The sequence below is a fragment of the Triturus cristatus genome, chromosome 3_2 (assembly GCF_964204655.1).
Source record: "Triturus cristatus chromosome 3_2, aTriCri1.1, whole genome shotgun sequence".
NCBI classification, from domain to species: Eukaryota; Metazoa; Chordata; class Amphibia; order Caudata; family Salamandridae; genus Triturus; species Triturus cristatus.
The window spans coordinates 284,307,395-284,323,360 of record NC_140584.1 but is presented as its reverse complement, the minus strand read 5'-3'; the positions used below and the strand labels follow the sequence as shown (position 1 = coordinate 284,323,360).

Genomic DNA, 15,966 nt, shown 5'->3' with positions numbered 1-15,966 from the left:
TCTGACGTCCAGTATTGGCCAGAGAGCCGTCCTTTTTTGGGATTAGAAAATAGAGGGAATAGACCCCCTGTGCCTTGATGAGGGAAGGGAACTGGCTATTGCATGTTTTTGTAACATTGCTAGAACCTCCTGCTTGAGGAGCGTCATGTGTTCTCACTACATTGGACGCTGTTTGGGAGGAATGTCGGGAGGGGTAGAAGTGAGTTCCAGGCAATAACCGTACTGGATAATTTGTCTTACCCACTTGTCTGTTGTGATGGAATTCCAGACAGGCAGGAAATGTGAGAGACGTTCCCCGACAGGAATGTGATGATCGGGGGGAAGCGCAGGGAAGTCACTGTTTAATATTAGGGGAGTTGCGGGTGTTGTTACCCCAGCCTCTACCCTTGTTGTTGTTCCTCCTGTAACCTCCTCTCGTGTATCCTCTGGAAAAGGAGAAATGGTTGGGACTTTTGTAGGATGATAACGGGTGTTCTGGTGTATTTGTCTTGGAGCCTGCTCTATAGAAGGAACGACGAAAGGAACCTCTATTAGAGGGTAACTGTAGGGCTCCCATAACCTTGGCAGTCTGTGTCCTTTTTTATCTTGCCTAAAGATGTGCCTACTGCAGGGTCAAAGAGGTGCTCCTTGTCAAAAGGCTGATTAAGGATGGTATTTTGTACCTTTTGTTTAAAACTAGATACCCTGAGCCAGGCGTGTCTGCATAGCAAAACACTGGTATTTATTGCGCGGGACACAGGGTCTGCTGCGTCAAGCGCGCATTTGATGGATGTATTAGTTATTAACTTGCCTTCCTGTATAAGGTCATTGGCTTTGTCCTTATATTGTTGAGGTAGGTGTTGAATGAGCTTTTCCAGCTCATCATAGTGGGCCCCATCATATCTTGCTAGAAGGGCATGTGTGTTGGCTATTTTCCAGGAGTTTGCAGCTTGAGACGCCATACGTTTGCCTGATGCGTCTAATAATTTCGATTATTTGTCAGGAGGTGGTGTGTCACCTAACCCCCGAGAGGTTGCCCTCTTGCGTGCATTGGCTACAACCAGTGAATCTAAAGCAAGTTTACCCTTGATGTATATGGAGTCAGTGGGAGCTGCCTTGTATTTTTTATCTATTCTGGGGTTAAGAGCTCTAACTGGGTCTTTTTTTTTTTTTTTTTTTTTTAAAAACCTTTATTTCTTCAAGAGTCTGGACACAGCTATTCAGCCGACAACCCGGAGGTTCGGCAGCTTCGATAGGAGAATACAAAGAATCGTCCACAGTACATTGAAGGAGCAGTGAGAAGGTTCCATTTTTAATAATTACAAACACACAACAAACCCCAGCAAGGCAACAACACTGAATGCCCACGGTGGTAGCCCCTCAGGGGGAGCCGGACCCCAATCGTCTAACAGTCACAGTACTATAATAAGAGGAAAAAGGGGGAAAAGCAGAGGCCCAAGAAGTCAATTAACCATCACATCTGCATACTGAGCTGGAAAGGTCAAGAAGAAAGCTGTTCCTCGGGAGGATCCAGATCAGGGGCAAGACATATTCCCCCCCTGTATTGATTCCACCGCCCCCAGATGGCATGCCACTTCCGAGGGCGGCCTCTGGCGCAATAGACTGTCTTCTCCCTGAGCATACTCCAGTCCATATTTTCTTTCCACGCAGTTAACGTGGGGGGCCCCCCGGAACCCCACAAGCGCGCGATGTCCCTCTTAGCAACCATGTTACCCAGGGTCACCCACTGGGTCTGTGCCTCATCATGGTCAGTAGGCCCCCAGACATTCAGGAGACAACACCGCGCTTCCGGCTGCATAGCAATGCCCGTCACCTCCCCCATCACCGCATGGACTCGCCTCCAAAATTCCGTGATGACACCACATTCCCAGATGATATGTAGGAAAGTACCCACCATACCGCATCCCCTCCTACATAGGCCTTCCTCAGAGTATCCCATATGAACCAGTCGCGGCCCCGTCACATACACTCGATGCAGGATCTTGAGCTGCACCAGCCTCAGACGCGACGGGATCGCAACCTCCTTAGGAGAGGAAACAGCAGACTGCCAGTCCTCATCATCCAACTCGAGTCCGTCCCTAGTCCACTGGTCCCGCAGCCCCAGTAGCAAATCAGCCCGAACATTTATCAGTTTCTTGTAGATGAGCGAGATCGTGCTCTCCGGCATATGGCCATCAAGGATCCGGTCCTCCAAAGGAGAGGACTCAGGCACCTTCTCACCCTCCACGAGGACTGACCGCAGGGCATGACGCACCTGAACATATCGGAAAAACTCAGACACCCCCAACTCGTACTCCTTCTGCAACTCTTCAAAGGACTTCACCCTACCCTTAATCAGCATATCTCCAACCCTGGAGATGCCGATCAAGTCCCATTTGTCAAACCCTTTCGTATGCCAAAGCCTACCCAACCTTTCAGATTCGAACAACGGGGCAGCTAGGGTGAGCCTATCCTTCCAGCCCAGAGAGTCAGTCGCCATCTTCCATACACGCACCGCCACCCCAGTGGGCCCCGTGAGGGATGAGTCGAGGGACCGCGAATACAACGCCCTAAGATAGTTTCCCCCGCGCAACAACCATCTGTCCATGGCATAACCAGGGCTGAGGGCCGGGCCATAGAAACCGTGGTTAATCGCGGACAACTGGGTGGCCCAGTAATAGCGTCGGATGTCTGGAAGCGCAATACCCCCGTCATACCATGGAAGCGTCAATTTAGCAATCGCTATCCGCGGCCGCCCATCCCACAACAACGTCCGTTGGAGGCTTTCGACCTCCCGAAAGTACTTGGCCGGCACCCAATCTAGAGTGTTTTGCAATGCGTAGAGGAACCGGGGAAGGGACATCATTTTGAACAAAGCAGCGCGCCCGACGAGGGAGAGCGGCAGCCTCCGCCAGCCCTCAACATCCCGCCGCAGGCGCGCCAGGAGGGGGAGCAGGTTTCTCTCATACCGCAGGGCGGGGTCCATGGAGATAAAGATCCCCAGGTACACGAAGCCCTGCTGAGCAATCTGGATCGAACAAGTTCGCGGGACCGGCGGAACCTCACCACTCAGGACGTATAAATACGATTTACTCCAGTTGATGACGAGACCCGAATTCCTACCGAAGGACGTAAGAACGTCACAGACCACTATGAGTGAGTTCTTGGGCGAGGCAAGGTACAACAAGATGTCATCAGCATATAGCGAAATGCGGTCCTCGTGTTCGGGCGACCACCGAAGGCCACGTATATCCGGGTGCCAGCGTATCCACGCCGCCAGAGGTTCAAGAGCAAGAGCGAACAACAGAGGCGACAGGGGGCAGCCCTGCCGAGTCCCCCTCCCAAGCCGGAACGGAGTCGATGCCCGGCCATTTACCACCACACTCGCAAGGGGTCCCTCATACAGCAACCTCACCCAGCTCACAAAACCAGGGCCAAAGCCGAACTTGGCTAGCACAGCCCACAAATACTCCCATTCCACCGTATCGAAGGCCATCGTGGCATCAAGAGACGCCACGATAGCCGGCTCTCGCAGCGTGCCAGCCCTGGCGATCACCCCATGAAGGCGCCGAAGGTTCAACGCGGTGTTGCGATGCGGAATAAAACCGGATTGATCAGGATGAATCAAGTCTCCAAGTACCCTGACCAATCTGCCTGCCAGGATTTTAGCCAGGATCTTCGGCTCGGCGTTGAGGAGTGATATGGGCCTATATGAGGCACACTTATCTCGGGGTTTACCATCTTTATGTATCACAACAATTGTCGCCAGCCTCTGGTCCAACGGGAGGGTCCCACTCCCCCGCGCCTCCACGAACATGGTGCGCAGGTGAGGGGCCACCTTATCCGGGAACAGTTTATACAGGTCAATCGGCAAGCCATTCGGGCCCGAGGCCTTGCCCGAGTTCAACGCGCGAATAGCTCCCGCCACCTCATCGATCGTTAAGTCTCCATCAAGATCATCTCTATCTACAGCAGAAAGACAGGGCAGAGCGATATCCCGCAGGAGGTCACACGAGTCCTCGGGCGGCCTATCCGACACCGAGGCATAAACCTTACGGAAATAGTGCGAGAAACATTGGACAATCCCCTCAGGTTCCACAATCACCTCTCCCCCCTCTCCCATCAGCTCCGGCACTACTCTATTAACCCGTTCTTTTTTATGCAGCCAAGCTAAGAGCTTCCCGGCCTTATCACCAACATCATACAGGCGGCCCTGCTGTTCCCTACTGAGGGTCTTAGCGGCATTTGTCACAAGGTCCTTATACTCGGCTTGCTTCAAGCTCAGCTCATGCAGTGAGGCCGCTGTTACCTCCTCCTCTAGCGCTCCCTCCAAAGCCACGATCTCCTCCTCCACCTGCATAACCTCGCCATCTCTCCGCCGCCACTACAAGTGAGAGGGCCTCCCCTCTCAGCACGGTCTTAAATGCTTCCCAGAGCGACACTGCAGAGTCCACGGACCCCTGATTATCCTTGAAAAAATTATCTACTGTCTTTACCAGTGCGCTGCGCATCTTGGAATCTCGAAAGTCTAACTGGGTCTTTGAACACCTGAGGAGCGTGTCTAAGAAGACCTTTTAGCATGGGCAAAACAGGAGTAGATTTTTGTGGTTGGTCAAAGGTCTCTAGCAGAAAATCCTCTTCTACAGGATCGGAGTGTAGTTTGACTCCATGGTATGTTGCGGCCCTATTGATTAGTTGGACAAAACCCACATTGTCATCTGGCGGAGATGGTTTTGAGGGGTAAAAATCCGGATCGTTATTTAGATCAGGATCAGTATTATAGTCATGCTATGGGTCTGGATCCTGTGGTGGGTCATCAGGATCCTCCGTGTCTAATGGTACTATGCCTTCATCTTCTTGCCCATCCTCCTGTGCATCGTCACTATCCTCTGGTTGTGGAGAATGTGCTGGAGAAATTAGTAAATTAGGGTTAATTGGTGGAGGGGGTGAAGATGGTGGTGAAGTATTAGTAGCCATGTGTAATTTTTTGGGAGGAACTGGAGCATGTGGTAAATGTTCTGGTTTCCTCTTTGTAGGTAGCTTGGTAAGTATATGACCAATCTTTGGGTGAATTAAAATGGTAGTTTGTTTTGGATCAGGGGAAAAAAGTTCTTCGGAATCGATCGTTTTTTGGTGTAGACGATTTCTCCTTGGAAACTGTTGTTCGCTGTTTAGTGACAGTGTCCGGTACAGAAGATTTCCCTGGTTCAGAGGACTTTGGTGCGGATTGTTTTGGCCCCGGAGGCGTTTGTTTAGGAGGCTTAGTTATGGGAGTTTTGTCCTTTGTTTTCGGCTCCGAAGTTTTCAGTGCCGAAGTCTTCTCTGTGTGCTTTGGTGCCGAGGTCTTATCCGGCTGCTTTGGTGCCGATGCCTTATTCGGCTGCTTCGGTGCCCAAAAAGTTTTCCGGTTGCTTCGGCGCCGAGGAATCTTTTGTCGGTTTCGGTGCCGAATGTTTTTCCGGTGCAGACGAAGGAGGGTGCGGCATCTCGGACGAGTGAGCTTTCGGTGATGATGATGGCTTTTTGGGATCTTTGCCCTTCGGCGCCGGGCCCAGAGGCGGGGCGCTTGAAGTCTTTGTACGGTGTGGCCCTGAGCCTGGAGGCGAAGGTGTCACCGGAGCCTTTGTTCTGGGCTTGGGAGGGGCAGGGGACTCGGAACTCACGTCCCTTTGATGAGGTCATCTTTGGCGTCTGAGACATCTGCTTCGGAGTCCGGGACCTGTTCTTCCTGTTCTGGCTCCGGAAGGCTAGCGGGACCTGGATGGAAGATGTCCGGAATGGAACCTGCGCCTCGGGACATCTCTTGGCGTCCAGCTTGACGATCCCAGATGGTCTTCTTGGACTTGAAGGATAGACAAGCCTCGCAATCGTCCTCTCGATGTTCTGGAGAGAGGCACAGATTACAAACAGGATGGAGGTCAGAGTGTGGGAATTTAGCACCACACCGGGGAAATTTCTTAAAAGGAGTCCGTTCCATCGATATCAGTCTTTACCGGCGCGGGTAGGCCCCGCAGCCCGTGTCGAAGTTTATTCGAAAGTTGTCGAGGGTGAACGTCGAAAGGCACGCGATCGAGACAATACCGTCGGTTAACTGTGATTGCGCATTGAAAGGGGGTTCGATAACGACACCGAGGCGCAGCAAGTCACATCCGAACCAGATGGCAGAAAAAAAAACAATCTAACAATGGAGCCGATGCCCATGCGCACTGTCGACCGGAGGAGGAGTCCCCAGTCTTGTGACTACAACACTTCTTCGAAGACAAAAACAACATGCAAACACCCGAGCCCAACACCAGATTGCGATCTATGCACAGTGTACAATCTGCAGCTCATATGCCTCGAACACATACTTTCCGTGCCCAAATACGGAGACACTAGGATGACTTGAGCCTGGTCAGTCCTGATCTTCTTGAGAGTTTTGGAAAGGAGTGGTATTGGTGGAAACGCATACAGGTGTCCTACGCTCCAGTTGAGGTGAACACGTTACCGAACAAGAGACGCCCTGGAAACTCCAATGCACAGATGGGCTGACATTGTGGGTTCTCTGTGGGAGCGAACACATCACGCCAAGGTTCTACCCCATTTGCGGAAGAGACCTTGTGCCACCTCTGGATGCAGTTGACATTCATGATTGGGTAGGCTTCAATGGCTGAGTTTGTTATCTCTGGATTTCAAAGAGCCTGCCAAGTGGTCCACCAGCAGGGAAATTCCCTGGTGGTCCAGCCATTTCCAGAAGTGCAAGGCCTTTTGGTACAAGGTCTGTGACCCCATCTCACCTGGTTTGTTGCAGTACAACATGGCAGTTATATTGTCCAAAAGCACTTGTACAAGCATGTCCTTGATGGATGGCAGGAAGGCTTTCAATGCCAAGCAGATAGCCCTCCGCTTCAAAAGGTTGATATGGAGCCAGGACTCCATAGGTCTGTGGTCTCCACCTCCCCCAGGTGGTGACCTCAGACCAGAAGTGGCACAACGGTCACTGTTGTCAACTCTGAGGGAGGGGGAACGGGCTGCCGATCACCAGATCGTGATCTAGTAGCCACCACTGCAGATTTTTCACAGTCTTCTCCGAAATCTGAACGCGGTCAGTGAGGTCCCCAGGATGTTGGGCACACTAGGACTTCACATCCCACTAGAGCCCACATATGCCACCTTGCGTGCTTGACTAGCAGGATGCAAGAGCCCATCAGTCACAGCATCCCCAGTGTTGACCTCACTGAAAATTCTCGATCATAGCCTTAGTGTCTTGGAATCTCTTTACCGAGGGAAAAGCATGAAACCAAACCGTGTCCAGAATGGCTCAGCTGAAGGATAGCATCTAAGAAGGAGACACGTGTGACTTCGCAATGTTTACAGTGAACCTCAAAGGTAACAGGAGGATCGCCTTATACTGGAGGTGGTTGACAAATGCCTGGAGCGAGCCCACCTTCAACAACCAGTCATCAAGAAAGGGAGACAACTGGCCCCCCTGACCTCTGAAGGTGTGCTGCCACCGCTGCCATCACTTTCTAGAACACCCAAGGGGTGCTGCTGAGACCAAAGGGAGCCAAGCAAACTCAAAATGCTCCTCTTCCACCACAAACCACAGTAGCTGGAAGGACAGGAATAGGTAAATAGGCGATATGCAGGTACAGCACCACCATCCAGTCCGCTCTCGAACCTGGGGACAAGACCTGAGTCGGGGTGAGCACTTTGAATTTCTCCTTCTCCTTCTTGGGTACCAGAAAGTAACAGGAATAACAATCACATCCTACTTCTGGCACCCTCTCAACAGCCCCATCAGGGGATGGTCTTCAGTCAGTTGCTGGGTGGACAGCGGAAAGTGCAGCAGGCAAGAAAAGATGGGTAGGGGATAACGTTTGCGGACAATGTGCAGGACCCACGTTTCACCTACCAGGTGGTAGGGAAGGGCTGCTTGGGGAGTTAGGGTGATCGACTGATTGAGCAGCACACAGACCTTGGACTCGGCGGCAGTGGGCACCTCGACCTCTTCTTCAAAACTGTTAGGGTCCCTGCAGGACTGGTGGTAAGAGATGCTTCTGTCAAAGCCACAAAAGGAATGGTGGAATTGGTGCGGTTAGCCCAGAGATCAAGTAGTAGCCTTAATCTTCTTGAAACGTTCAAGGACAGAGTCAGCTTTGTCAAGGAGTTAAGGAACTCCGAGCTCTTTTTCGACTCAGAATCACTGACACCCCCTTGCCTCCACCTGTCACCTTCTCCCAAAAGCTTAGAATGTACTACTGCATGCAGAAACCCTGAAATTGGAAATTGGCAGGGCAAGGGGATCCCAGCCCAAGTATTGTAAGAAGCTCTTCTGCCAGTCTTTGCTACCCAAAAACAAATAACGGTCTACTGTATGCATAACCCTGAAACGGGAACTTGGAGGGGAAGTGGTCCTCAGTCCATGAACTGTATGAAGACCTTTAAGTTCCTACCTTTGGGGTGAGGATGGGGAGGCAAACTGGGACACAGCCGATGTTTTCTTTTTAGCTCGAGCCTAAAGTCAGCATGCATGTGCTGCTCTGCGAGGCATGCAGTAATCCCTCAGTTGAGTTTAAACACTCCTAGCACTTATATATTGGTTACTTGGTCAGCCTTTCCAAATTGCATTTCTGTCATTAGTGAACAGTGTGCATTTGTTCCACCATGTGGCTAGTTTGTAACCACCTGGCGACTGATCCTGCCATTTCACTAGTGGCCACATGTTTTGTTTTGGTGCACTACTTTGTCCCTCTCCACGCAGCTCGCTTGTGTGGTTTTTTTTAAGGCACTGGTTTCCATCAAGACATGTGGATACTTTCAGTGCTTGTTTACTTTAGAAACAGATAGTATGTTGTGTACGCATTCCGTCTCCAGCTCGAGGTTTAGGACTTTATTTAATAAGGCTTTTTACACCTAAACGTGCCACCGCAAAACCCCCTCCGGATTTGCAGCTTGACCCTTCATCCCCCACCCTTGCGCTCCTTGTTTCAATGGCTACATGCATTTATATTGTAATCTTAGTTTCCTCCCTTGGGCTCTGGGACCTGAGGAGTGGGTGGGGTACTGCTGGGGACGCTCTGCAGGCTTGTTTATCACAGCAGAGCTCATTCTATAACACGGATACAAACGCATCCCCCACCAGTTCAAGCTCACTAGAGGCATAACAGTCAATACAGCGTGAGAATGTATTGTTTTCGGAGAGAAAAGGGCAGTGCAGCTTGTTTGAAGACTGTAGAAAACGCAGGAGCTGGCATTTACAATATGAGAGATAAACTACTAGTTTAAACAAAAAAACACATTGGATCAGAGTTCTCCATCAGCAGTAACTGATGTTGTGAGTGAGGGAACAGGGTTAATATACTCTTAGAGCAAAGAGTATTTATTTCTCTGGCATTCCCTTATTTATGTGTAGTTTTATATAGCATATACCAGCTCCTAAGGGTAAAAGCATTGTTTACATATAACCCACTTGCAAAAGGAACAATACCCATAAAATCGAAACCAAATGAATATATTGAATATGTGTCCAATGATTGCAATAAACATGTACACTGGGACATGTATCTAAAACTATCTCCCTCTTTCCGTGGTTGTATATGTTCATGCCTCTGTCTTTTTGTGCCTTATTTGTGTGTATGCAAGTATTTCTATATATTTAGCTGCGTGCATGATTTTTCTGTGGGCGTGTTCCGTGTGCATGTCTGCGTTTGTCTATGCATATAGGTGTGTGCTGGCGTAAACGTCTTTCCGTTTTCTTTTTTAATAGTTATTGGTGAAACGCAGTTGACTCATTATTAGTACAGTCAGGACTGTCTGCTGCTTGACCCACCACCAGAATGTGTAGTATTAGGGCTCAAGAAACAGAACAGAAGGGGGTTTACTGTTCATCCAGACAAACAATTTTTACATGCATATTTATTCAATTTTTCTTCACGTTAATGGTGTCTTACACTTCTAACCACATTGCTCCCAACCATGTACACTTACCACAGTCCTCTCTTTCTCTTCCCAGGCCTTTTCCAAAGATTACAACTATTTCCCAGGTGTATGTGATTGTGTAATATGCAACCACAAAAGTTTAAAGTGCTAACCAAAATTGACCATGGACATGCAATGCAAACCAACGAACCTGGTAAAGCACTTCCACGCCTGTATGGGTATGAGGAGAGGAGGAGGGTTCACCCTGATTTAAATAGCCCAACTCTGCAACAAACCAGGGGCAGTCACAAATAACAGTTTACAGAGAAGGGTGCGTAGTTAAAATATTGCAGCCTGGACTTTGACCACTCAGGGTTTAACCCCTTTTTTCTTGTTCCAGCTTTTTTAACCCCTCCCCCTTCTTCCCCCCTCCACCACCCTCCAAACCCCCTTCAAAAAGCCACTTGCGATTTGCAGGTCGACTGGGGGACGGGGGCAAAGCTTTGCTCAAGCCCCTTGAAAGATAGGAGGTGCTCAGAAGCAGTATGGACTGGTTCGAGGATCTCAGTCAGCAGGTTTGCTTTTACCTAAATAGTGGAAGCTGGAGGTCAAGGACTTCAGCCGCCCTACGCCTAGGAGGCAGATATGTGCGAGTGGGCCGGAAAGGGAGAAAAGGGCTACCTCTGAGGAGGTGCCTAGTACATTAGCCTCTTGCAAGTCTTAATGCCAATTGTCCTTGGCATAGGGCTGAGCGAACTCATCTCCCTGGTCATAGTAGTTATTAGAATCAGTCCCAAAAAGGGAATGCAAAGAATGCTGCCTGCCTTGAGGTAATGAGTGAAATACTGGTGCTAAATCAAAGGGGGGACGAGAGAGCAAATTATTTAGAGAGGTCCTACTCCTGTGCTCCTTCAAGTACACATCTATATCAAAGAAAGGAGTTTGTTCCTCTATCGGGCAGATGCACTGCAGGTCGCTAACTGACTACTGTTTAAGTAGCTGGGGGATCTCAATTTCAGATAGTAATGCCCTCACACACCTGTTAGGGTGTCATGCTTCATCATAGGGCGCTCGTCCTCAGACCGGCGCTGCATTGTCTGATGGGCCTGGTGGCATTTTTGGCGGAGTTCTTTTGATCTGAGAACGCCGTATGTGAAGGGTGTATGTATGTAACAGGTGTGTGAGGGAATTACGATCTGAAATTGAGATTAACCCAGCAATTTAAACAGTAGGCAGTTAGCGACCTGCAGTGCATCTGCCCGATAGAGGAACGAACTCCTTTCTTTGATATAGATGAAATATTGGCGCCTTATCAGATTTGGGTGCGATACCAGTCATAGTCAGACTGGCGTCGGACATACAAACGGGGCCACCTTTTCAAGTGGTGAGGTCGTGGTTGATGTACCCAGGCTCGGTGTGGATTTGGGCACTGGGGGAGTCAAGGGCAGAAGTGGCTCGGAGGTTACAGGTGGCGTAAAGGAAGCACTTGCAAGAAGTAGTCCATGTGACAGGCCCTACGGCTCAGTGGGGTCCAAAGGTGCACCAGAGGGAGTTGGTAGAGATCTGAAGAGCCAGAGCATAGATGTTCAGAACACCACAATCTAGCGCGGCATGGCTGAAGGCCCCAGAAACTCTGGGTGTGCTGGAACCAACTACAGAATCGGCTCCAGAGTCAACAGAATTTGGTAGAGACATGGTTGGTGTGACCCACACACTTTGACAGAGGACTGGGAATGGCATGAAGGAGGGGAATTCCCCTTTGACGTCTTGTGATTTTTGTGCCTATAGAGAACTTGGAGTATGACTGAGACCAGCCTCTAGAGCGGTTCTGTCGAATCGAGGAACTATACTGAGCTCTGGATTTGGAGGTGTGCAGATGCTGCATCTAGTTGTGCTTCACAACAAAGTTTCAGATGGCCTTCGGGTTCGACGCGCAGTCTCCATAGGTCTTGGAGTCGTAACCTGACCCTGGACACCACAGGCCAGCCTGCTGGGGATCCATCACAGACATCTGCTTGCGACAGTCCTTACCGGGTTTAAAACATGTTTTAGGGAGTGACATCACTTGCACACTGGATAAATCTTCATGAATAAAGGGTCTCTGAAAGACTAGAGAAGCTCCAGAGCCAATTCTGGCAGCACAGAAAGAAAGGATGTCATCACGCAGCAGTTGCACCTATATAGGCCCCAGAGGCCATTTACGGAGCAGAACAACATCAGTGCGGAGCCACATAGTGCCACCTTCCGACGCACAGAAGTACTAAGGAAAAGTTTCCGGATGCAGTTCAGATGCCTGAAGAATATTCTAAAGCAGAGGAATCTGCAGCTAGAAGTCTCCATCAGTAACCTGAGATATGGAGCCCGGCAAGGTGTTGTAATATTACACTTGCGTTTACCCCCTACAGGCCATGTTGGCGGCATCCAACACACAACGTATGTTAGCATTACATTTCTTTGCCCTCCGACAATTTCCTGCCCCCTCTTCTGATACTGCTGCAAGAGGTGTTTGAAAAGCACTTCAATATCTTCCCACTGTGCTCTACTATAGCACAATTGTAGAGCTATAGAGCAAAACAGAGGGGCACTTTCAGGCAGTGTGGACACCTAGGGAGTCCAGAGGAACGTGCCCACAGATGTATTTGGGAGTCATTGGGATAGGGTTTAAACTTTTCTACCCCAAGGGTGACCACCCTAGTTTTTACAGGGGGTTTAAAATGTTCCAGAGCAGATTTTAACATCCCTTTTAACATAACGAAGAGTGTGACTGACCTCTCCAGCTTGGATACTGTCTCCAGGAGAAAGTTCAGCTCTCACACCAGATTGATATCCACCTTGTGATAGGATGCAGCCCGCTGAATGACCAATAGCGAGGGTCGGCCCTAACACTGTTCAGATCGGGATCCCCTGGTGGGTCCACATTATGGTTCTCCCGTGGGTCATCAGTTCTGGTTGATCATAAGGGTTCAGTGCTGCAGGTGGGCTGCCCTGTGCAAGAAAGGTGGAGTAAGGTGACCCAGGTGGAGACTCTGACAGGGGCAAGGATGGAGGAGTGGCGGGTGAAGGAGGTATAGGGTGTAGAGGTGAGGATTGTGTGGCAGATGGATAAGGCTTGTTGCACTGTCTCCATTTCTTTTGAGGAAGGCTCGTGTGGAAGGCTTGAGAGCAGTACCTCCCTAGAAAGCCAGCTTCCTCTTGCAAAGTATAGGATATTATTATGAATTAATCCTGGTTGAAATGTTTCCGGTGAGTGGCTCAAAGAGGCACTTCTGTCTAGTGTTCAGCTCTTGATAGAGCTGCTCCAGTAGTAGTACTTTGACATCCTTTTGTGTGGGGGTTGGAGGCTTGAGTGGTCCCTTGTCTGGGTACTTTTTTTGAATAACGTTGCTTCGGTGCTGCATCAGTCTTCGGTGTGACTGGCGGTTTAGGTGTCAACAATTGCGTCGGAGCGATGTAACCATAAAAGCCAAAGGGGTGGTGACTGGCCACTGGCTTCAGATCAGAAGATGGCCTTGGTTCCGAGAGCAGTGGGAGCCCCAGATGGTTTCTGAACAGATGAGGACTTCGGTGTAAGAGCTGTAGTGCGGCCAACCTTGGTAGGAAGATTGGCCTCCTCTGCGGCTTCTGTCAGCACCAACTGGGCCCAGTTTAGGGCTGTAGCCCCTGGTCGCTATGTACGTGCTCAGGGTTAGATGACCTAATCCCTTAGGAATGGTGCTCTATCTCACAGCCGGTAGCCATCATTGTTAATGGGCCAGTGTACTCACAGTTCTAGGAGTGGTCTTCAGCAAAGGCCTGGGTTTCAGAGCTGAGGCCAATCCCAGTACCTGGTCCTCGTCTGATCCGCTGTGAGAATGTGGCCTGCTAGGTCTTTGGGCAAGGGAGAGCCCTTATGGTCCAGCCCCTTCCTCCGCGTGGGCAATGCAGGTGACTTCCTGCTCTTCCTCAAAGATGTTTCCGGGAAACCCAAACAAGAGTTCTCGCAGCATGGTGTGTGTCCACCAATATTCCCTTTGGTATCAAAGGGTTTTCTTACACCTAAATGCTAGCCACATTTGGTGCTGTGATCAGGCAACAGACAGATTGCAGACCTAGTGGTGGTCGGTCCACGGAGTTTTAGCAAGGCAGAGGACAGTAATAAAATTGTTCGATCACCAGTGGCTCATTCTTAACATGGATCCAGTGTGTAGAAGAGTCTTCAGCCCCAAAAGGAGGGTAGGCCCAAACGCCATCCAACAGTAACCGAGTATCAAGGATAGGATCGTCTGTCGCCAAGAAGGTATGAGAAGTTAGCAATGAGTTATGAAGGATATTATTGCACATCTGAACTCAATGGAGGAAAAAGGCAATCTAACATGGAGTCGGTGACAATGTACAATTACATCAAGAGCAGAAGTGACACTGCATCATGTTACTAGAGAAAATTCCCTGAAGAAAAACAACTTGCAAAAGTCCGACCCCAAAACTAGATGGCAGGAGTATGCTACACTTGTTTATCTATAGCCACAAACACGGCAAATACATATATTATATACACATACACACACCTGCTTTGAAGAAAAAAAATAAGTATTCCAAAAGCGACCACTTTCCCCAGACACACCAAGATGTCAGGCAACAGAGATACCTAGCCACTTGACTGCCGCCGCACAATTTGACACAGAGCACCCATCCCACATAGATACATAGGGCACTCAAACTCTAAAGAAACTGCAAGCCTAGACTCTGAGCAGATAGACTACGCAAACAGCCACGGGACATTAAAAACTAATGGAAAGATCAGCCAGATTACAAAGAGGTAGAATCGTACAAAAGCTCGAAAGGCACATTCAGATCTGTTCCAAGTACATCTTAATACACAGTGTGTTTAGCCAGCATGTTGGCACAAAGACAGCCACATTCTTAATAGGTTTTTGGTACCTGAAATATCATCCATTTCTTTCTTCGCTCCTTCCTCTGTGACCATTTGAACTGCTGCAGTCAACGCGGAATTCCACTCAATGCTCTCATCAAGGCTCTCTTCAGAGATTGACATCTGTGTGATGCTTCCTGCAAAGGACACAGATGGTTAGCTAAGGCGATAACTGGCCCAAATGCTGTTCAATGGGTAATTTGCTGATCTTGGAACCTTCACCTTTAATTATTTTTTTAATCTCAGCCTAACCACTTGACCAAACTGTGATTCTAAGCACATGCATCTGTGTTTCTCTAACTAATGCAAAAGTGTATAAAATCGACTGTACAGTCTGTCTGGTATCGTCACAATTACATGTACCTTCATGACAATCAGTTTCTATAATCTAGCATCAACTGGACTATTCACAATACTTTTGTATGTACAACACCCATGCTCGCAGTGCTCCTACTATAGTAAAAATGATCTATGCAAAGTGCTCTTCAGCGGCTTGAACCCAGGACTCTGCCTTATCAAATACTCCAAAATTGGTTTTTGTTCAACTCTTGTTCCATGTAGGACAGATAACTATGCTTTTCAGTTTGTCTGTCTGGGTGCAACTTGACTTTCATGCAGGCACCCGTCTCCCTATCAGGATTACTTTACAACTATGAAGTCTGTTTTCAATATTTTAGCAAAAAAAAAAAAGAACACCAAGAGTATACGGGTACCATCCAATCGAGGATTCTTTGTGGAGCAAGCACACAAGTATGAAATAGGCTCAATGGTAGACTACCGCCATATGTTCTGGGCATAACACAATATAAATAAACAACAAACATCAAATATTGCCTAGCTAAAAAAACTTCAGATGTGGAAGGATTTATAGAGAAGATAATTGCAAGGTAATTAGATTTTCTCTTGCTTTATTTTACAATAGCTGGTTGATAGAGCAAGGATTAACAAAGATGTTAAACGGTTCTCCCTTCACCGAACTAGCATAAAAAATAGATAGAATTCAAAATTCGAAAGCTGCAAGTGGCAGTAGGTTCTGTATGGCAGATCAAGAATGACTTTCAGGGGGCATCACACGGGGGGCAAGATGGCCACTGAACAGCCGTAGCGAGCAGTCGCGGTAAAACCCTCTCCCCCCCCCCCCCCCGATGCAAAAAGGGATTGAAATGGTGAGATGAAAT

General features: G+C 49.0%; 1 protein-coding gene across 9 annotated transcripts in view; it reads right to left on the bottom strand.

Moving 5' to 3' along the window:
* Positions 1-15,966, bottom strand: part of GMEB1 (glucocorticoid modulatory element binding protein 1) — a 254,688-nt gene that overhangs the window by 117,416 nt on the left and 121,306 nt on the right. For all 9 annotated transcript variants that reach the window (XM_085647641.1, XM_085647638.1, XM_085647642.1 and 6 more), the window contains exon 8: positions 14,797-14,925. In XM_085647641.1, coding sequence (XP_085503767.1) covers positions 14,797-14,925 — 129 coding nt within the window. The remainder of the gene's footprint in view (positions 1-14,796; positions 14,926-15,966) is intronic.